The following is a 21,828-nucleotide window of genomic DNA, read 5'->3' on the forward strand; positions in this document are numbered from 1 at the left end:
GCATCTTGATGTTGCTGCTGTGAGTTAAATCCATGTGGTGGGAGTTGGATTGAAATGGTAACAGCAACTGTCCCAGCTGCTGTGTTTTATGGGTCGCTGTTGCTGCACTTGTAATGGTGTGGGGTGTGAATGGGAAGAGTATGCTTCCCAGGAAACTGCTCCTCAGGTGAGACTGTGAGTGCCATATCTGTATTCCTGGTGTCTCAGACTGAAAAGTGATATAGCTAAAGGCTAGGGAGATAAATACACTATATTTTTAGTGAGCAAAAGAGCAAGAAGGCTGACTTGAATTGTGATGTGCACCTTTCCTGAATCAGCCGCTTTGCTGTTCCAGGTAGGAGGCTGGGAAAAAAGACAAAAGAGATACTTCAGAGAGTATGTGAGGGGGGGAGAAGGGCAGAGCCTCCCTGGTACATTAAAGCTTCTTCAGGGCTGCTCTGCTGTACTTCAGAGTTATTTTTATTCATTTTTGGGGGGAGAGGGGTAATAGCCTGGGTTCTGTCTTGGCTAACAGCTGACCAGGCATATGTACATGATGACTTCTGTAGCCAATGAGTCCAGGTTTGTACCTCCAAGGGAGCCAACTTCTATCTGGAGGAGCTGACAGTAAGCCAGAAAAGAGAGTTTGAGTTGACCGAATGCCCTCTGGTATCTCCATATTGTCTCTTATTCCTGTTCCTGATATCAGGAAGCTTAACCCTCTTGGTTTTGGTGTAGGCTGTAAGCAGAGTTAAAATCTGTCAGACCTGCCTTTGCCTCTGTCCTGGGTTCAGCAGTAATAGTTATTTTTCTCCTTCTTGGTAGCTGGTGCAGCACGGTGTTTTGACTTTTTGGCCTGGGAACAGTGTTGATAACACCAATGTTTTTAGTTGCTGGTCAAATATTTGGTTTGGCCAAGGACTTTCTGAGCCTCATGCTCTGCCAGGGACGAGGGGAAGCCGGGAGAAAACAGAGACAGGACGCAGGACCCAGACTAGCCAAAGAGGTATTCCATACCACAGCACGTCGTGCCCAGGATGTAACCGAGAATTACCCGAAAGGGCTGAGGGGACTGCCGGGTTGGAGGAGGTATCGGTCGGTGCTCGTGTGGGTGGGTGGGGTGGGGCGAGTTATCGGTCGGCTGGTGCTGTGGTATTGTATTCTCTCCCCTTGTTATTTCCTTTATTATTATTATTACTGGTGGTAGCAGCAGTGATCTGTGTTATACCTTAGTTACTGGGCTGTTCTTATCTCAACCCGTGGGAGTTGCATTCTTTCCGATTCTCCTCTCTGTCCCTCCGAAAGTAGGGGGAGGGCAAGAAGGGGTGGAGGGGGAGTGAGAGAGTGACTGTATGGTTTATGGCTGACTTTTTTAAACCACGACACTAGTTTAGGTCAGAACTATCAACCTTAACTCCCTCTGAAACAAGAGATCACTGAACCAAATTTTAGGAAAAATAAGACAGATTTTCAGCCAAGATCTGTTTAAAGAGATTCATTGCACTTAACAGCTTGTGCATGTTAATCTGTACAGTTTGGAAAGAATCAAATTCTCTCCTTTGTCAGAAGGCCAATATTTTGGCAGAGTTAAGTACACTGAAATTGTGACCAGAAGGCAAGGAAGCCCATGGGTGAAAGCTGCAGCAGCCATGAAGCAGTGTAGCTTTGTTAGATTTGTTTTTTTGTAGGGGTATATTTTGTCATGTTCCTTTTTATTCCAGCTTTGTAATGAAATGTGTGCTGTTATACTCTGCTAGAATAACTTTTTTTTCCTGAAATATCAAAAGTGACCCCTGGGGATCTAGCAGGAGCTGTGCGTCTTTCCCCTAAGGAGCCAGCAGATCTGCAGTGATGTATAGGATCAACTCATATTTTGGGGTTCTTGAGAGTTACCTTCTATCTGTGTTGCAATGTGAGGTAAAGGGTTAGTGTAGAGAAACCTTCTTTGGCATCTGCAGATACTTTCCTGGAGAGTAGCAGGCAATGGATAGATGTATCATTTGGGGAATACCCACTTGCAGTGCATCTGATGAAGGGTTGTTGGTATTCCATATTAAGGCTTTTCTCTGAGAAATGCCTATTCCTTCATCCCCACCCTAATTTTCCACGTGTCCTCTATATGCTTAACTAAAAGGTTTTCTTCATAATGTTTAATTATTTTTTTGGTTTTCCTTTTTATGTGTCTGACAAGCAACTTCTAGAGAGAGTATCCATTTCAGGTGCATTTATAGAGTTTGGCATGTGTGCCCCTGGATGAGTACAGGGAAGATGGAAATAAATTGTGTTTTGTGGTTTTGTTCTGTCTTGCCCTGAGTATTTCTGGTTTTTGCGTCTTAAAGAAGAAGCCAGAAAGAAACATGGGGAGTGAGATGCATGATGGTTTGGCTTCCTGAAAAGCCACTTGTTATTTTGTCCTTGGCTTTCTCATTGTAAAAGGAAAACCCACAGGGTTTTCTAGCAATATATCCTGGTGACCTTCTCATCAGACAGCCTGCTGGATAAGTCTGGGATAATTTTCTTTGTAGCAGCTGGTATGGAGCTGTGTTTTGGATTTGTGCTTGAAACAATGTTGTAATTCAGGGATGTTTTCCTTATTACTGCTTCTGAGTGGTGCTTAGTTGCTGTCTGGAGTTAAAACGCAGCCAGGAATGTCTAAATGCTACATCCTTTACCAGAGTGTTTTGCAGAGCTTTGTTCATTGGTGCAAGCCATTACGTGGGCAAAGGCTCATCTTGGCACAGTTAAGCTGAAGGATTTGTATGTAATTATAACTAATATTAAATGATCCGGAGGTTCTTTTTTAGCAATATATGATTAAGATTAATAGATATATCATAAGTGATACTCTGGCAGCCACCTGTAATTGTTCAAAGGATGGGTTTTAAATTGGCTTTTTTGTGTAGCATGTTGGTAATGGGTGTTACGCTTTTCCCAAGGCTTTGCAGCGGGGATTTGTGGGACAACAAAATGGGGTCAAGATATGGGGTGTTGTTTGACCATGTTGGGCAGTGGGGTTGTCACAGAACTCTCTGAGAGCTTGGAAATGCAGCCAGGTTCATAGATCTAAAAGGGGTAGATCTTTCTTTTATTCCTTCTAATAATAAACACTGTTCCAGTGGTACAGATATAGTGGAGAAAACTGTTGTTTTAAACGGAGAAACTGGCACAATGTGTGTGGGAAATCTTTTGCATCTGACTTGCTGTCATGTAGGTAGGAAAAATATTGTTGTGGTGCCATGGTGCAGCAGAATGTCTCTTGACTCTGCATTAAACAATGATCTGGCACCGTGCAAACTGTTAAAGAATGGATATCCTAAAAATACAAGACGCTTTATGCTTTGGAATGACTCTTCCAAATGGTATTAGAAAAGTAGTCCAGTGATAACATTACTCAACTCCCTATCCAAATGTTATTCTAAAATACTGAAGCTGTGGCCTCATGTGCAGCACTAAAGGAACTTGGGATATGTTGTCTTCTCTGCTGAGTCAGGGTGGCTATCTGTGGGGCTGTGCAGTGAATCAAGCTAGGACCTGGTCCAGTGGAGCAGTTTTCTACCCTGTTCCCTGGACAAGCTCCTTGCCTGTGGATCAGAAACCAACTTCCAGGGATAGGAGAAATTCTGGCATTTCTCTAATATTCATCTTCAGCCCTCAGGTGATTGCTAGAATTTCCTTGGTCTGTTTTCTGGATAAGATACCTCTGCAAAATAGAAAGTAAGTTAACTCTTGTTTTTACATCACATGATTTTTCACCTAGAATTGGGTAGGTGTGTATGTTTGTGACATTGCTGTCTTGGGAGATGTTGAACTTGATGCAGAACAGCTGCATCAGACAGTGAACGGAGACATTAGAGGAAGGGAAAATGTGTAGCTATGTTCTCTCATCTGTAATACCAGATTGTTAAGATATCATGTTAAAAAATCTAAAAGCCATCATGTTTAAAATCACTGTCAGCATCCCAACCCTAAAGGAGTTCCAAAGATGAGCTTGAGAACTCAAAAATAATGGTCCGGTGAAGACTGATTTATGTCTTCATAATTTTATGTCATACATAATTTTCATTTCCCTCTGATATTCTGTAAGCAATAAGATGCCCCTCTTCCTTTGGAGACTAATCCAATCAGCTTCTGCCTCCCCATCCCCAGCTGACCCTTTCTTAGGTCACTGAAGCAATCAACATCTTTCAGCAGTTGGTACGTACTGATTTATATTCACTTTTGAAGTTCAGCTCCTTTCCCAGACCTGGTTAAGGACCTGTTTGCCTACCCCTAGATGTATCAGGCACTGATGGTCAAACCTCTCATTACCAGCATCCTCAAACAGCTGCTGACTGCCACTGCCACTTTATCCATAGCACTGTTTTAAAGCTGTTTAGACCTTGCTGGTCTGTGCCTTGAGAGCTGAAAGGCTGCTGGATGTCTGTTGTGAGCTTGTAGTCTTGCTAGCTTTTATTTTCTTCCCCCTCCAATTTGTAGTCTGGAGTGCTTTAAGTCCTGTCAAAGGAACAACACAGTGCTATTTATTCCAATGTAAGTATGTATTATCACATGCAACGGTTATTTGTGCTTCCCTGGCTTACCTGCACATCTAATAGGCTGCATGTCACCTTTGAAAACTCGAGCTGTGTTATGTGTGTAAGTTCTACAGGAGCAGCAATCTGTCTCATCAGGCTGTTGTGAAATGTCTCATTTATCTGAGCTATCTTGACTTTTAAGGTGATTTTTTTCTCAAGACTTGTGCATGGAGTAACACCTAAATCTACTGGTTTTCCTCCAGGCATGTCAGGTTATTGCTTTAGATATGTATAAACATAAGTTGCAACACTCCAATAGAAAAATGTGCTCTTACCAGATGTTATATGCATTCTTGTACAGGCGATTCTGCAATCAGAAGCATAAACAGCCCCTGATTATTACTTAAATAATTATTATTACTGAAGTTGAAAGTCTCCTGAATGACACACAGAAAATAGGTTAAAATCCCTTTTTTTGTCACTGCTGAAATTCAGTTTGTAATGTTAGCACCTTAATTGGGACTGCTTTGCTTTGGACTTAATGCTACAACTGAAGAATATGCAAATAAAAATGTCATGTTCTGTTACTGCTCCTGCAGTTTTTGAGGCTGTGATCTTGGGGCAGGGTGGTGGCGGCTTGTTTTGAGCTAGGCCATAATAATTACAGGGAGGATTATTCTAATACTTGTCTCATAACTATGATTTGCCTTTTCTTTTTTGTATGTTAATGCCAGTGGGTTTTGCTTTGTTTAGGCTGCTGGAGTTGGAAACATGCTTAGGAAGAAAAATCAATGTAAATTTAGCTGACAATTTAATATATATCTCTCTAAGCACAAAGAGTTTGTGGTCTAGTCATGGCACAGCATTTTAACTCTGGAATGTTCAGCTCCAGCTTTGGATGAAAAAGCAGGAAGCATTAAAGCATAGAAGAGCAAGGACTTCCTGTTAATTTACCTGTGTATTTGCTTGGTGGGGTGTGTTCTGGGGTTTTGAATAGTTTTTGATCTTTGCTTGCTTAAGAGGTGTTAGTTTTCTTGCGCTGCTGTGGGTATCTGAACAGGGTTATTTTATTTCATTTTATAGGAAGAAAATGGCCCAAACTACTGCACCAGCAACATCCATTCGTGATAAGGATTTCTCTGAAAGCAGAATGGTGATTACATTCCTCATGTCAGCACTCGAATCAATGGTTAGTAGAGAAATAAAGCAGCTGCATTATTGCTCTCTTTGCATGTGCAGGATTACACCATCACATTGCTTCCTCTGGGGAGCAGGAAAGGTGCAATTTTGTATCTTTACCTTACTGTGTGCTGTCCAACCTGCTGTTAACTCTGTCTCTTTGCTTGTGGAAAATCATGCTAACAGTCTTAGCAGTCATCTTGTTGTGATGTGGTTGTTTTAAAAATTATTTTGTCAAATAGACAGGAAATAATTATTGATTGCTCAGGTAGAGTGTGGTTGAAAGGCAAGAATCTGTTCTGGTCTTTGCCTTCTGTAATACAGGGTGAATAAATGGTCTTGAGGCTAAAGCCTTGTCCTCAGCTGCTGTACCAATTCAAAACTTGTGCAGAAAAGACTTTTGTATTTAGTTGTCCTATCACCCGTTTTGTAGAAGTTATTTAATCATTGTGTTGTGGGGTTTAAGTTTGGCCCAGGGCTGTAAATAGAAATGCCTATCCCATTTCCATGAAGTTGAGGCAGTATCAAATATTTGGTCCCACACAACATCCTTCTCTCTAAACTGGAGAGATACCAATTTGATGGATGGACCACTCGGTGGATAAAGAACTGGCTGGATGGCCACACACAAAGAGTTGTGGTCAATGGCTCGATGTCCGACTGGAGACCGGTAACGAGTGGTGTCCCTCAGGGATCGGTGTTGGGACCGGTCTTGTTTAACATCTTTGTCGCTGACATGGACAGTGGGATTGAGTGCGCCCTCAGCAAGTTTGCTGATGACACCAAGCTGTGTGGTCCGGTTGCTATGCTGGAGGGAAGGGATGCCATCCAGAGGGACCTTGACACGCTTGTGAGGTGGGCTGATGCCAACCTTATGAAGTTCAACCACGACAAGTGCAAGGTCCTACACCTGGGTCGGAGCAATCCCAGGCACAGGTACAGATTGGGCAAAGAAGAGATTCAGAGCGGCCCTGCAGAGAAGGACTTGGGGGTGCTGGTCGATGAGAAAATGAACATGAACGGGCAGCGTGCGCCCGCAGCCCAGAAAGCCAACCGTATCCTGGGCTGCATCAAAAGGAGCGTGCCCAACAGGTCGAAGGAGGTGATCCTGCCCCTCTACTCTGCTCTTGTGAGGCCTCACCTGGAGCATTGTGTGCAGTTCTGGTGTCCTCAACATAAAAAGGACATGGAACTGCTGGAACAAGTCCAGAGGAGGCCACGAGGATGATCAGGGGACTGGAGCACCTCCCATATGAAGACAGGCTGAGGAAGTTGGGGCTGTTCAGCCTGGAGAAGAGAAGGCTGCGTGGGGACCTAATAGCAGCCTTCCAGTATCTGAAGGGGGCCTATAGGGATGCTGGGGAGGGACTCTTCGTCAGGGACTGTAGTGACAGGACAAGGGGTAACGGGTTAAAACTGGAACAGGGGAAGTTTAGATTGGATATAAGGAGGAAATTCTTTCCTGTTAGGGTGGTGAGGCACTGGAAGGGGTTGCCCAGGGAGGTTGTGAGTGCTTCATCCCTGGCAGTGTTTAAGGCCAGGTTAGATGAAGCCTTGTGTGGGATGGTTTAGTGTGAGGTGTCCCTACCCATGGCAGGGGGGTTGGAACTAGATGATCTTGAGGTCCTTTCCAACCCTAACTATGATTCTATACGATGAGAACAAAATTTGATATGAAATGATAAGAACAAAAATTTCCTTTTTAGCAATGGAACTTGAATGGGATGGTTATAAGGTAATTGATTGCAAGCCTTTTTTTCCAATGGCTATATTCAGTTCCCAGAGGTTTTGTGTCACTTTTTCCTCTTGTGCTGCAGTTGGTGTTTTTATAGGTTCTAGTAATCTCTGATCTGAGTTCCTAGGAGAAATTGACTTCTTGTGATCCCTTCTTGATGATCTCACTAATTTTCTTAGGATCTTTGCTCTCTCCCTGTGCCACAGGATTCACTTCTTTGCCAGAAATTTCTCCCGGCAGAATGCATGTAGGTATTCACAGGGAAGGTGCAATCCTTCTGCTCAGGAGGAATTTGCCTGAGCACAGCAGGCAGGATGAGGCAGACTGCAGGCAGCTTTCCTGCTCACAACCACACCTTTCTGAACAAACATGATGTGTGATAAGCCTGCTGTGACTGAACAAACTCCTGTACGCTCTGTTGAAAGTTGCAGTAAGACACTCAATATGATTGTCTAACAGGGAAGTGATAATTTCACATGGATTGATGTCATAAATCACTTTAATTAAAAACAGTGCAATCTCTGAGTCTACACAAGGCCTTAATTTCCCTAATGCATCTACAGTGCTTTTAAGATTCCTGATGAAAAGCACTTCAGATGTATAAATTATCCTTTGCTAATCGTTGATGTTATGTTACTCGCAGTACCTTCTGAAGGGTGGATTCTGGCACCAGAAGTAGTAACTGTTTTACATGATACCACATACATTTCTATTAACTGTACTCTTAACTATAGTAATAAAAGCTTTTGTTTTTCTTTTTATAGTGTAAAGAACTTGCCAAGTCCAAAGCAGAAGTTGCCTGTATTGCTGTATATGAAACAGATGTGTTTGTAGCTGGAACTGAAAAAGGAAGAGCCTTTGTCAATTCTAGGAAAGATTTTCAGAAGGATTTTGTTAAATACTGTAAGTTCCAATGTTGTGTTTTTATATTTCACAAGCTGTGTAATGTGTTGTGCATAATACTAATAACTTTTGGGAGCAAAGGTCTATATATCATGGCTACATGCTATAATTATGTTGACTATAGCAAAACCAGCTGTTTAAGAACATAAAAATAATCAGTAACAGTGGTCTGGTTTGGAGTGTTATTTCAACTGTGGCTGAAAATGGTTATTTTTTTTTTTTTCCTTCCATAATGTGACAAGCTAGTACAGAGAAGTATTAGACTTACACCACATCCTCCATTTCCTAGTACATGTTAATTTTTCTTTGTAACTCCTCTAAATCTTGCACTGGCAAAGGCTGGATGTCACATTCAACAGGTAGTGGACTTCTGTCAGCTCAGATGGGCCTGGTTCTTCAGATCCCTTCATGCCTTATTAAAGCAGATGCACATTTTTTGACAAGATATTTTTATGTAGCTTTTCTGTATCACTGTTATTTATTAGACAGAAATATGTATTTATATCATAATGACTTAAAATTACATCTGCATTACACACGTCTAGGGTGTGCTTTTTGTTTAATTTCAGTTTTATAGTAAAACAGTGGGACTTACTGTTTCATAAACCATTATCTATTGAGTACAGGACAGTATTTTTAGGAGCTAGGTTTCAAAGATTCAGTGGCTCTTTCGTGGAGAATTGATGTGCTCACTTAGGAAAGTGATGTTGATGGACACTGCTCAATAATAAAATTTACCTGCATAGGGAAAGGAAGAAGATGCAGGTTCAAGAACAGAGTATGAGAGAAGAATCAATCTGAGGAGAAAGGGGGGATTTTGAGCAACAGGTGTAAAATATTCTGGTTTGACTAATTAAAAACTGCTTGGAAAGCAACTATGTTTAATATGTAGTAGAAACATTTGCTTCTCAGAATGCTTTTGTTGCTAGCTAAAATTGTCCTGGAGGTTTTGTCTGCAGGCCATTTGTTTGTGGTGAGGCTCTGGATTTTTGCCGCTATCCTACTTGCTTGGACAATGACTTTGTGTGCAAAAGTATATTTACTCTAAGGAAAGACACCCCAATGTTGCATTGTAACAGATGATTGATATCAAAATGCAGAATTACAACCTGACTGAGGCAGTGCTCCCATACTGGTATTTATGAAAACTGTTAGCTGAATTACGGGGGAAGTTCAGTTTTTCACCTCATCTCTTTTTGCTTGTTGTTGTTCCTTAAAGGACTGCCCTGAGAGCCTACATACTTTGTTTTATTGCCAGTGCAGTGGTATTATGGGCCCTGTTATACAGGAGACTGTATACTGGGTACATCCATTGGTAAGGAGTCTGAAATAATTGGGATTTGGTGTTTAATCCAGGGAAGCACTGCCTTCTCATCCGTGCTTATGTTTGACTGTATCGTGTGCATGTGTTTAAATTTTACATCAGAACTGATAATCCTTATCCTTTGCTTTACTCCGGTTACAAGATACTTGTTCTTGGGCAGTGATTTTTGTACTGTCAGGCTCATGAGATTAAACAGTATCCACTTTGGAAACAGTGTTTTTGTTCTACTTCTTGCAGAACATGGGGTGTAAATCTGTGTGAATAAAGCCAACTAACCTCAGTCATTGCTATCATGATATGCACTTCACTGAGTGCATATCCCCTGTTCTTCCTGGAGAGTTTTGGTGCTGGAGGTAGTTTTCTCATGTTGCTGACAAAGGTGTTGATAATTCCAGAAAACTTGACTTCAGAACACAAATTTTTAGGAATAATAGCATTACATATTCCTGGTGATGCTGGTTCCATCACTGCCTCTGGCAACTTTGAGGTCTTGATGAAATTTATAGTGTAATATCTTTTGATCTAAAATTTAGAACTGTGGAGGCAACAGTCCCTTTCCTTTAGCACCTTATGTCTTCAGTTAAACGTGAGAGCTAGCAATAGACAATGTTAGTTGCAATTTAGTAGGTCCTTTGGTAGTGCCCAGGAAGGTCACAGTTCTGTGTGGTTTTAATACATTAGACTTGGGCCCTTTTTATTCCTTTCTGACGGATAAAGGCTTCCAAGCAATTCTTACAGTGCTGGTAGAATAAAACCTTTAAAAATCCAGCTGGGATGTTGGCCTCTGGAACACATGGTGCTGACAATATGGAGAATTAGCTTTCTGCTTGTGTGAGTCTCTTAATTTCTCTGTAAGTCTGGAAACAGAAGTGTAGCTACAAAGCATTCCTCTGGTTACATCTGACTGTTATGACAAGCCAGCATGTGTCTCCAGTCCTTACTTCCGCTTTTCCCACAGCTCTTGTGTGTAGTGGAGTAAATATGAAGAGCTTTCCAGCATTTGGAGGCCTCAGGCTTCAAGCCTGCTGTTACTTTTAGTAATAATTTAGTGGGCTAAATTGATGAAATGTACACATAAGGTTTATGAAGGTAGTAGCATCTATGCTTTCTAGCAGTATAGGGCAGATAAAAATAGCAGCAGTTCAGTGGCAACAGCACTGAGTTTGGGTTTCCTGTGGCTTTCATTCATGAGGATTTTCACCCACGTGAGTTTTCTAATGCCTAGTGCAGGGAAGGAGGAGTCCTGCACTTATCTCATGTACCTTGTTACCCTAAGAAAATGTATTAAAACAAATTATAGCAATGTTTTGGGCTTTTTTAAAAAAATTAATATGGGTTGTATAGTGAGTGTTGGAGAACCAGTCAACAGGCATTAATTATTTAAAATTGGGGCAGATAATATATTCTTCTGACCTGTGCTTAATGAAGAGGGCTGTAAGCCGTGTCTTACAGTGAAATGGTATGTTTCAGTAAATGTAGCACTGTGTTGTGCTTGTATGTATAACACGGAGCTTAAGTAACCTGCAGTGTCAGTTACTGTAAGCCTGTGTAAGTTTATATTGTACATAAAAGTGTATTCTTCCAGTCCCTGCTTATATTCAGAATGTGGAGAAGCATGGATACTTGTGCCCTGTAAGGAATCAAGATCATAAACGTCTTGCTCTACCAGTGCCTCTTTGTTTTAGTTGCTGTTCCCTGCTGAAGTCTGTTGTGTGGTCCTCAGTTCCTCTTGGATGGCCTCAGCAAGATGAAGTGCCTCCTTGCTCTCTGGATTTCTGTGGAGTTGTGTTATCAGCTGTCCTGAACAGGAGACCTGTTGCTGGCAAGTGTCTCAAGAATGCTGTTTGCTTCATATATTCATCTGCATCATCTTGGCAGTTTCCCTTGAGTTTTGGTTAAGGCTTGGTGTCAGCTCTGTGGAATCCATTCTCATTTGAATGGAACTGGAGGTGGTTTACAGCACAGACAAAAAAAAAAAGCAACCAAATGAGGCTTCATCATCCTCAGGTTGTATTTGACTGTCAGATGAATATCAGAACAGCTTCCTCACTCGAATACCTTTTTGGTCATCTGCTCTGGACTTTTGAGAGAGATATGTGTGCTCGGTAACATCTGCCAAGGAACTGATTGTTCTCCAAGAATCCTGGTTGCCTCTGCTAGCATTTCCAGTGGTTCCAGCTGTTGCACCATTGGTATGTAGGTCTCACAGAAGCATAATCCTGTGAGTTCTGCAACTTTCTGTCAGCTCTCCCAGTCATGCTGCTTTTTCCTTCTCTGGTGCCAGGGCTCTGGGCTCACTTGCCTGAGATGGGGCCATCTTGCTTCTGTAGGTGGTTCATCTTGGATGATAGGTTGTTTATTCTTATCAGCCTTCATTTTCCTTCTGGTGGCCTTATGTTTCCATGCTGATCTTAGCAATGCATCTGATATGGGCCAGAGTTTGGTTTCAAGTCCTGCTAGAGACTTTGTTTCAGCATCTTTCATTCTTTTTACCTGTACCTCCATGTCCATCCAGCCACAGGTTGTAAGAACTCCTTGTAGCTTCAAGAATGCTTAGAATCCAAATGCTTTTAATGGGCATAACTGTTCCTCCTGCTCATGATGAAGGAATGGCACATGATGCTCCAAAGACCTTTTGGGAAAGATTGCTCAGCTTTGGCTCCTCAGTATCTTTGGTGTGTAGATTACTGTTCCCTTTTGGATATTCTCCATCATCTGCAGGCAAGTAAAATGACTCTTCCCATAAACTAGGCTGCTGGAGCATCTGTGGCTAGGCTTCTGTCTCACTGAATCGTTCTGGCCTTTGAGCAAATACAAGTATCAGGTTTTCTAGGGTGTCCTTCATCTGACATTGTGCTCCCTTATCTCTTTCTCTGTTACTAATGTAATGCTTCAGCAGTTTAGAGGGGGATGGAAAAAGCAAACAAAACCAGAAACCTGAAAGGCTGGTTTAAAAACAAAACAAACTCAAAACTGGCAAGCTCTGAACTGGATTGGCAACTTTTTGACTACTTTGGCCTGCTGTAATTTCTGTCTGAATGCCAGCAGTTGGCATTTCTGTGCTTGTATTAGTTTGCCCCTATACTCTAGAGAAAATTAAGCATCTCTGGCTGAAGTTATACCACAGCTGGGGTCTTGCTATGGTAGATGCCAGCCTCCTACTCCATAGCTGAAATTACAGCTATGCAGTGACTGTCCTTGCTTCAGGGTTTGGCGTCCACAGAAGCTGCTGTTCACTGTGCAGGATCTCTTCTCTGTAAAGAATGAAGGTTTCAAATACACAAAAAGACTACAGGGCAATCCTTTGGTCTTTGAGGATATGTAGATAGGATTCTGAGTACATCACATGTACACTTGCAGAGTGTCAGTTTGCTCCATCCCTAGCTGTTCATCCCCATAGGCTAGAGGATGCCTGTGTAGGATTAAAGCAAAGTTGCTACCTAGACCTTGTCTTCAGGCAGCATCTTCCCAGCTATGCCAAAGAGGTACAACTCACTTCTGTCTCTGCTTTCTGTGTTCTGGTCAGTGTCAGAATTTTGAGCTGCTTCTGAGGATTCTCCTCATGAAATCATACTCTTGCTGTTCAGTGAGTGACGGAAATAGTTTTCCTCACATTAAATGTTAATGTTTAAACTATGACTACACGGGACAAAGCTGCTCAGGTGTTCCTAGAGGCTGTTTTGCATGTCCAGCTCTGATGCTGCAGCATAGCAGAAGTGCTGCCAGTGAGCATAGTGTGCTTCGCTTGGCATGGGACTGCTTGATGTTATCGCACCGTACTGAGATCCTGGACTGCTGGAAGGTAGTCTGAATGCACTGGATATGCTTTCATCAGAAGTGATGCCTTTGCTCACTTGAAGACATCTCGCCAGCAGTAAATATGAACTCTGTGGTTGCTGTCTGCATGAGGACTTTCATACAGAGGAGTTTATGGCATTGGCTGGAGTCATCCCCTCTCAAAAAGTGCATATGGATGCGCTGCCCAAAAGTCCAACTGGTTGAAGGCAGTAGCTTCTTTTGTCTTTCCATCATTGTCTTACACTGTTTTTTACTGACATGCACTCCAAATTGCTTAATACATTTCTTCAAACTGGAAGAATCTTGTGAAATCAGAGTCGATACTTTTGTGATTGAAGCTTAAAGAATGTTAATATTCTCCATTGCATCGCTACAGGTGCAATTAGTTCTAATACTGGCAATAAAAGTAATGCCAGCAACAGGGCCAGATCCTTAAGGCAACTTAGGTACCTAAAAATCTCAAGCAAGGCTTCTGAAAGTCTTGCATCTTTCTCACATCGCCTCTACCTGTAGGCATCTAAATAGCTCATCAATCAGTGGGTTTATCTTGAACTGTGTTTTCTTTGTAGGTGACAGTATCAAAAAAGCATGGTGTAGAAACACATGACTGAAGCTTTTTTTTTTAACCAAAGCTAAGTAAAGGGTATAGCATGTTGGTATAAATACAAATTTCAACATGCTGAAGCTCTGTTTGGCATGTTGCTGCTTTCATTTTTTCTAATGGATGAAGTTGTTTACATGTTTGTGTATCGTCTGTGTACTTTCATAATAAGCAATGCTGAACAGACTGTGGTATTTCAGGTCTGAGAGCATCATGCACAGATCGTGTATTTAGGAGGTGAGGGGTGGGAGTCAAGCTACAGGAGTGTGACTATTTTTATTAACTCCGTAGCTCTGGTTTAATTTTAGAATTGTGCTTGAAAACGTCTTTGCAATCTGCTGAGATAGCCGCTGACACTGCAGCATGCTAGTTAGTGCCTGGGCTGTACTACTGGTCTGGATGTACTGTTTTTATAGTACTTTATTCCCATCATTACTGGAACATCCAAATAAAGTAGTAATACACCTGATCTGCTTCTTCCTTCCTACTGTGATTACCGCTGTGTCCTGTATATTTTACTTGTCATGCCTGTAGGAATTCAGAAGCAGTATCTAAATGGGGTGTTCAGCTTTTCAGCTCTAAAGCAGAATGTGTCAGACTTAAAATTGAGTAGACTGAATCCCCTGACCTGTATGGAAGCAGCCTAATATCTTTCCAGTATTACTCTAATAACAGAGGGCATTAGTGGGTCTAACTGATTGTGTCCTCATTGTAAAAATGACAGTCTTCATCATCTTTGTCTCTGATTATCTGCTGTGCTTTTATAGTGAAAATACTATTCCATAACTAACTGACATCTTTTTGGTGTTGCCCAAAGGCAAACAAGGGATTTGTGTCAAATCCCTTGACACAAATGCAGCTAGTTTAAAAATACCACTTTTTGATGATGGTGTGCCAGTATGGAAACTGGTTTCCCACAGTCACTTACTTTGGCCCTAAACTGATCCATGGCCAGCTGAGACTTTGGTGGCTTTTGCTGCTCCTGAAGCTGCAGAGTACTTAGGAAGAGAAAGGAGTCATTGAATTGTAGATCTAAATAGTAAGTTAAAGAAAAACAGTAAGAGTCAGGTGGAGGATCCCAACAAAGCATTTGTATAGTTTCATGTCTGCCATCACTAATGTTACTATTTTAAATACAAATGGAGGGCTGTATCTGTAATTCTTGCTTTAGGTTCGGTCTTCCAATGCATTTTGAAACAGGTACACTTTATGGAGAGTGTAGAAGGAAAAAAGGATGTTGGAATAGTTGCTTTTTAAAGCTGTGACTGTCCGAATGGTTTTCTGCTACCCAGCCAGAACTGTTTTACACCTCTGTAACTCTTGATCTCTTTTTTCATGCCAGATTTCCTTCCAGCTGTTTGGGAGTGGCCTCTTTGAAACAACCTCTGCTAAATTCTGTTTCAGTATCTGCTGTAACAGGTTCTTCCTAGTCACCTTTATGGGAACTAGCTCAGCTGTGGCTCTCAGTTACCTTCCTGAGTTTTCACCTTCCTTTTTGTGCAGATGACTTGGAATATCTTGTACTTCTCCATATTGCAAGACCAGAAGAGATGGCTGCTGCTGGCTACACTGACTGTAGCCCATCACCTTTTCTCAGACTAATTATGCTTGCAAACATGATGTTTAACAAGGTCTTAACTCCTGTGTCTGTAACTTGGGAGTTAAGACCTTGCCTCTGCTAGTGGAAGGGATCACATGAGTGCATTCTGTGAGCCAGGTTGCATCATGCCTGTTCAGTGAGGTGTTAATGATTACCTGGCTGGCTCTGCCTGGGCTTAATTAAGCAACAATTTTATAACATTTTTGCTTGGGAGAGTTGTGGGCATGGCAACTGCTGGCTTCTTGTGTATCTTCTTTCCTATTCTGCAGCCCTCTGCAAAATGGTCTTCTACAGTTGGGCCCAGACCCCTGTGCCACTGCAAAACATTGCATTGTGAGTTGCTTCTGGGGGTCCCCATCTCCAAGGATGCTACAAAGATGCCTGGAGTGTTCTAATTGCTAAAGTTTATGGGATATCTTTGTTTATTTAATAAAAAGCATGAAGCTTCAGATGTTCTTCCTAGAAAGCTAGGCCACTTTGCTGCATACATTGTGACTGCCCCCAGCACTCTGGGCTTCTGCTTTCCCAGTCTGTTAAAGTATTTGCACTGTACTCTGTTTATTGGAAGCACTAGTTTGTATTTTGCATCTGTTTCTGCCCCACCTCTAGCTTTTGGGGGAGATTTTCTGTTGTGGTTGTAACTGCTTGATAAAGTACCTGAAGTGTGTTTATTCTTGGCATTGCCAGAAGCTTTTTTGATTTAACGTTTTGGTTTCAGTCACTTTCTATTTTGTATTTGCAGAATGTAGTTATGAGTTAAATCATCTACCCTTGAAGATGTGATCAGTTTATTCCTAATAAATCACATGCATAGGAATTAGTTCAAAGATAACATTCCTAGCACTTGCCCAGCAGTTGCAGTTACAAGTAATAAACCTGAACCCCGGAGTAATCATCCCTGTCTGTTTTGCTGTAAGAGCTGCTTCTTTGTTTGCCATGCTGTCTCCATTTGAGCTCGCTTAAATAGTTCATCTTACCAGACCTCTTCTGCCTGACCTTTTGAAATGCAAATAATGTAGAGTTTGAGCTGTCCCATATTGCATTTCTCATATGTGTTCATTGTGTATTTGTATGTATATATATATATATATGAATATTATGTATTTATATGTATTCTCAAATATGTGTTCATTAGCTGAAACCCACATTAACAGCCTAGATCTTCATGAAAGACTTGAAAATGTCTTTTAGCTTTACTTTGTGGCCTGCTATACTCATCCTTTGCTTTTCTACTGTTGTTCTTCTTCCTTTTCCCAAGTTCTCAAAATGAAAAGAAAGATTCATTTTCAAAACTTCTGTTACACAGTTAGACACAGGTTATTTTTAAAGTGTTTTAGAAGCTCACTTTGTGCCTCTTTTCCTCAGGGGTGCTTCCTTTGCTTCCATCCTGCTAAGAGCTAGTTTAAAAAACTTTCTTAGTAAGTTCAGTCACATTTCAGTGGAGACCACCCATCTTGTCCCATCCAAGTTGAAAACAAACAGAAATTACAGTAGATAGCTGATCTGTTTGAAATTCCCTGGTTTCTAAATTCTGCCTCAGGTGATTTGCTTTTCTTGTGGTTTAAGTGATCCTTTGATAATCCTAAAATGATTTCTCTTTGAGGTTATTGTCCAATTTCCTGAACTGCAAAACTAGATGGCCTTAAAAAGCTCACAGATGAACTGGGTGGATGCATTGCAAACCAAAGCAAACAGTTTTTAGCTACACATGTTTACTTTCCCTCTTTCATAGCTCATAGTTATTTTCACGGAGTAATTTTCCTTAAGTACAAATGGTAAAATGTAGGTACATGAGTGGTGTCGCAAAATAATTGTTGCCTCTCAGCGTGTCTGCTCAGGGGTGACATTCATACTCTTATAATCACTTTGTGGCTTTCTCCACCTGGGGGATTAAAAGCCAAACCACCTGATTAACAACCTGTTGTTTTAACATGCCTTATGTACAGTGGCACTGACAGCTCTTCTGCTAGGGGAGTGTTGAGCTCCATCACCTTCAGATACTGAATTCTACCAGCTTTTCTCTGTTGTTGTTTGTGTAGCATCTCCTCTTCAAGTGACATTTTTGAGGAAATTTCACTTAAGTAAACTGTGTCTCTGCTAAAGCTTGATTTTTTTTTTTTTGTGTCTTACTCTTTGGTGACACGCAGATAGTGCTGATTTTGTCAATTGTCTGCCTCCTCCATGCAGCAGCATTCCTCTCACTTCTGGGTCGGGTCCTGTGAATACAGATGTGCTTCATGGCCTATTTTACTCTGCCAAAATAGCACTTTGGCCATGCTTTAGAATACATGTTGTATAACACTGCTGAGCTGTAACACTCTTTTATCATTTTATAGGCATAACATCTATTTAAAGCAGGAAGCTATACTGTCCACCCATCTGGAGGTCAGGGGGTAGCTATCTAATTGCTGCCATACAACAGGAAAAAATTGCCAAGTTGAAATTTGATCATTTCAGGTATTTCCTTTTTTGTTCAGTCATAAGAATTTTTGTAAGAGGGCACTTTTACTTTAAAGCAGCCTATTCATTTTGTAGTACATCCTTTTTATAAGGATGGTGGTAGCTGGGAGATTCCTTTTCCAGCCAAGTGGTAGGCTGGGCTGTCAAACCTGGTCTGCTGCTGATCAGGACAGATAAGAGGGAAAGGTGTTCTGAATAACCAAAACACCTGGATGGTACAAGAAGGTAAGAGGCAATGAATCGTATATGGACTCTTGAGTGCAAAATGAGGATTGTTAGGAGCTGGGTCATTTTTAACCATGCTGAATCTGGAATAGCTTTTGCAGAGTAACAAGACTAATTCTGCAGTATGCTCTCAGCTGTGTAGAAAGCAATTCTTTTATGGTATAACCATTCCTTGCCCTCCCTGGGCTATTTACCTTGTAAATACTGCCCCCATCCCTCTTTCCCAACAGGTCTTATTGCACATGTCCCAGGCATTCCCTCCCAAATATAGCCTGAATCCTGGTGGGTGCTCTAGTAATTGTTGCAAGGGCTTGGTCAGAACCTGTAAGGTTTGTAATCTACAGCAAGTGGAGATGTGTCCATTGATGCTGCCACAGGAGATGAATGGCTGCTGGGTCTGATCAGTTTTGCAGAGCTCTCGTAAATCTTACTGTGTTTGAGCCTTAATCTTGTTTGTCAGAAATTCTGTCAAAAGTGGGAGAGATTAGGGAGGCGAATGCATGATGTGAGCTTAAGAAAATGGATTCAAAACATGTAATGAAATCCAACGATAAGAGTTATGAAGGAAAATTTCAATGTCTTTTTTGTCTAGTTCTCATTTTAATGGGAAGGGAGCCGTGTCGTCATTTTTGTTTTGCTTATATTTAGAAAGTGTGGGTACGCTTTTGAGAAGCTACAGTCAGTAAAGGTGTTTTCAATGAATCAGTCTCATAGGTGGAAAAAAACACCCACCCAAAAAGCAACATTGCATGGAATTGCTATGAATGGAAACTGTCATAGTTTAAACAAAGTCAGCCATAAACCACACAGCTCGTCCACTCACTCCCCCCTTTCTTTCCCTCCCTCTACCCCTGGAGGGACGGAGAGGAGAATCAAAAAGAATGCAACTCCCACGGGTTGAGATAAGAACAGCCCAGTAACTAAGGTATAACACAGATCACTACTGCTGCCACCAATGATAATAATGATAAAGGAAATAACAAGGGAAGAGAATACAACACCTCAACACCAGCTGACCAATAACTCACCCCACTCCCCCCAGCCAAGCACTGACCGATACCTCGTCCAACCCTGCAGTCCCTAACCCTTCCGGGTAACTCCCAGTTACATCCCGGGCACGACGTGCTGTGGTATGGAATACCCCTTTGGTCAGTTTGGGTCCGGTGTCCTGTCTCTGCTTCCTCCCAGCTTCCCCTCCTCCCTGGCAGAGCATGAGGCTCAGGAAGTCCTTGGTCAGACCAAACATTTGCGCAACTAAAAACATCGGCATTATCAGCACTGTTCTCAGGCCAAAAGTCAAAACGCTGCTGCACCAGCTACTAAGAAGGAGAAAAATAACTGCTACTGCTGAACCCAGGACAGAAACTGATGTTTCTTATCCCCAAGTCTGCAGGCAAACTTTGTAAGCTGTCATTAATTAAGCACCTGTGTTACGGGTATATAATAACATTCCGGTTTTGCAGTATTGGTTTTGTTATGGTAGGCCCTGTCATATTGCAGAGGAAGCAAAAGTGTCAGGCCTGAAGAGCTGGAGAGCTGAATGTTGTGTGGAGGTGGGATTCCAGTGCAGGAAGCAGGCATGTGATTTGTAGAGGGAGAGATTCTTTTTTAAGCGAAAAATCCCAGTTTTTAAGATTATAAATGTCTTTAGTAAAAGCAGTGGTGTTTCAGCTCATTTCACAACTCATTTAGTATCAGTTGTTTAAACAGATGTTTGTTTTCTTGTGTTAGTATAAAATGACAATACTGGCAGTGCAAGTCAGTGTTTCAGCTGTACTGCTGTGACTGCTCATGGTGAAGTCATGACACAGCTTCAGCACCGATCATCCTCTTGCACATAGGAGCACAGATCTCCCATGCGTTGTTTTTCGTATGTAGAATGTCTGTTGTTTTCCCCCATTTTTGCTGGGTGATTCACAGTAAATCATGGCAAGAACTGAGTGGTGAGAAAGGAAGGCTGCCACCTGGAACAATCACTTCCATTTGCTTTTAAATACTGAAAGTGTTGTTACCCCATCACTCTTTTGGGAATGACTTTTGCTCAGAGACTATAACAAGGTCTAGGGCTGAAATCTTCTCTGTGCTATGTGCTGGTGTCTTGTTTACAACTTCTATTCACTAATGAGATGTGTATTTGAAATGTCTTTTGAAAGGTAGGAGTTGTTGTGACAAGTCGGATTCCTTCTCAGCTATGTACATACAGCATAAACAAACCAGGATGTAACATAACGTGCTGCATAAGGCATCATGGGTAGCACTGGAGAGCCACAGGACCCTCTATGCAGGCATTTTATCCTTTTCCCTGGTGATTTTGTTAAGTCCTACTTCTCTTGGCAGCTTTGCATTTTATTTATACTGAAATTAATAGTTTGCTACCTCTTCATGCCCCAACAAATCCCTGCTTGGATGTGTCTCTTAATTCATCATTCTTATACCTCAGAGGGTGATATTTCTGAAGGCTGTAAGGAGGATGTAATAACTTTAGGGTAAATTTAAATTTACTCATTGTTCATATACAGATATAAGTGCATTTGCTTCTAAGACAAGTGAATTCTCATGATTTTTTGGCAGGGATCCTGCCCTAGTGTCTATACTCTAAACTGGAGGGACTGGGTACTGGGAGGTTTAATAACTTACTTTATTTTTGTCTTATTTTTGTAACTGCCAGGTGTTACAGAAGAGGAGAGGGCTGCAGAACTGCAGGAAACAAAGACTATGCCACCTATAAATAGACTGCCAGTGGATACTGTGGAACTCGAAGCTCTCAGGAAGTCTGTGGAGGACTTTTTCTGCCTTTGCTATGGTGGGTGCTTCAGAGTCTTCTAAACAGATGTCCTGGATTTCTAACTTTTATTCCAGTTTGGAGGAAAGTATTGCATGATCTTGGCCTTCCAGCTACACTGCTGTTAAGGTGATAATTGTAACTTTTAGTAGAATCATAGAATAGTTAGGGTTGGAAAGGACCTTAAGATCGTCTAGTTCCAACCCCCTGTCATGGGCAGGGACACCTCACACTAAACCATCCCACCCACGGCTTTATCCAACCCGGCTGTGAACACTGCCAGGGATGGAGCATTCACAGCCTCCCTGGGCAACCCATTCCAGTGCCTCACCACCCTAACAGGAAAGAATTTCCTCCTTATATCCAATCTAAACTTCCCCTGTTTCAGTTTTAACCCATTACCCCTTGTCCTGTCACTACAGTCCCTGACGAAGAGTCCCCCCCCAGCATCCCTATAGGCCCCCTTCAGATACTGGAAGGCTGCTATGAGGTCTCTACACAGCCTTCTCTTCTCCAAGCTGAACAGCCCCAGCTTTCTCAGCGTGTCTTCATACGGGAGGTGCTCCAGTCCCCTGATCATCCTCGTGGCCTCCTCTGGACTTGTTCCAGCAGTTCCATGTCCTTTTTATGTTGAGGACACCAGAACTGCACACAATGCTCCAGGTGAGGTCTCACAAGAGCAGAGTAGAGGGGCAGGATCACCTCCTTCGACCTGCTGGTCATGCTCC

At 42.0% G+C, this 21,828-nt stretch overlaps 1 protein-coding gene across 17 annotated transcripts in view; it reads left to right on the forward strand.

Moving 5' to 3' along the window:
- Positions 1–21,828, forward strand: part of GTF2I (general transcription factor IIi) — a 74,811-nt gene that overhangs the window by 4,638 nt on the left and 48,345 nt on the right. For 15 of the 17 annotated variants that reach the window (XM_065694791.1, XM_065694779.1, XM_065694781.1 and 12 more), the window contains exons 2-4: positions 5,577–5,682; positions 8,172–8,310; positions 20,987–21,121. In XM_065694791.1, coding sequence (XP_065550863.1) covers positions 5,584–5,682; positions 8,172–8,310; positions 20,987–21,121 — 373 coding nt within the window. In that variant the 5' untranslated portion in view covers positions 5,577–5,583. The remainder of the gene's footprint in view (positions 1–5,576; positions 5,683–8,171; positions 8,311–20,986; positions 21,122–21,828) is intronic. The other 2 variants (XM_065694789.1, XM_065694790.1) reach the window with 2 other exon arrangements.

The sequence above is a fragment of the Lathamus discolor genome, chromosome 14 (genome assembly GCF_037157495.1).
Source record: "Lathamus discolor isolate bLatDis1 chromosome 14, bLatDis1.hap1, whole genome shotgun sequence".
NCBI classification, from domain to species: domain Eukaryota; kingdom Metazoa; phylum Chordata; class Aves; order Psittaciformes; family Psittacidae; genus Lathamus; species Lathamus discolor.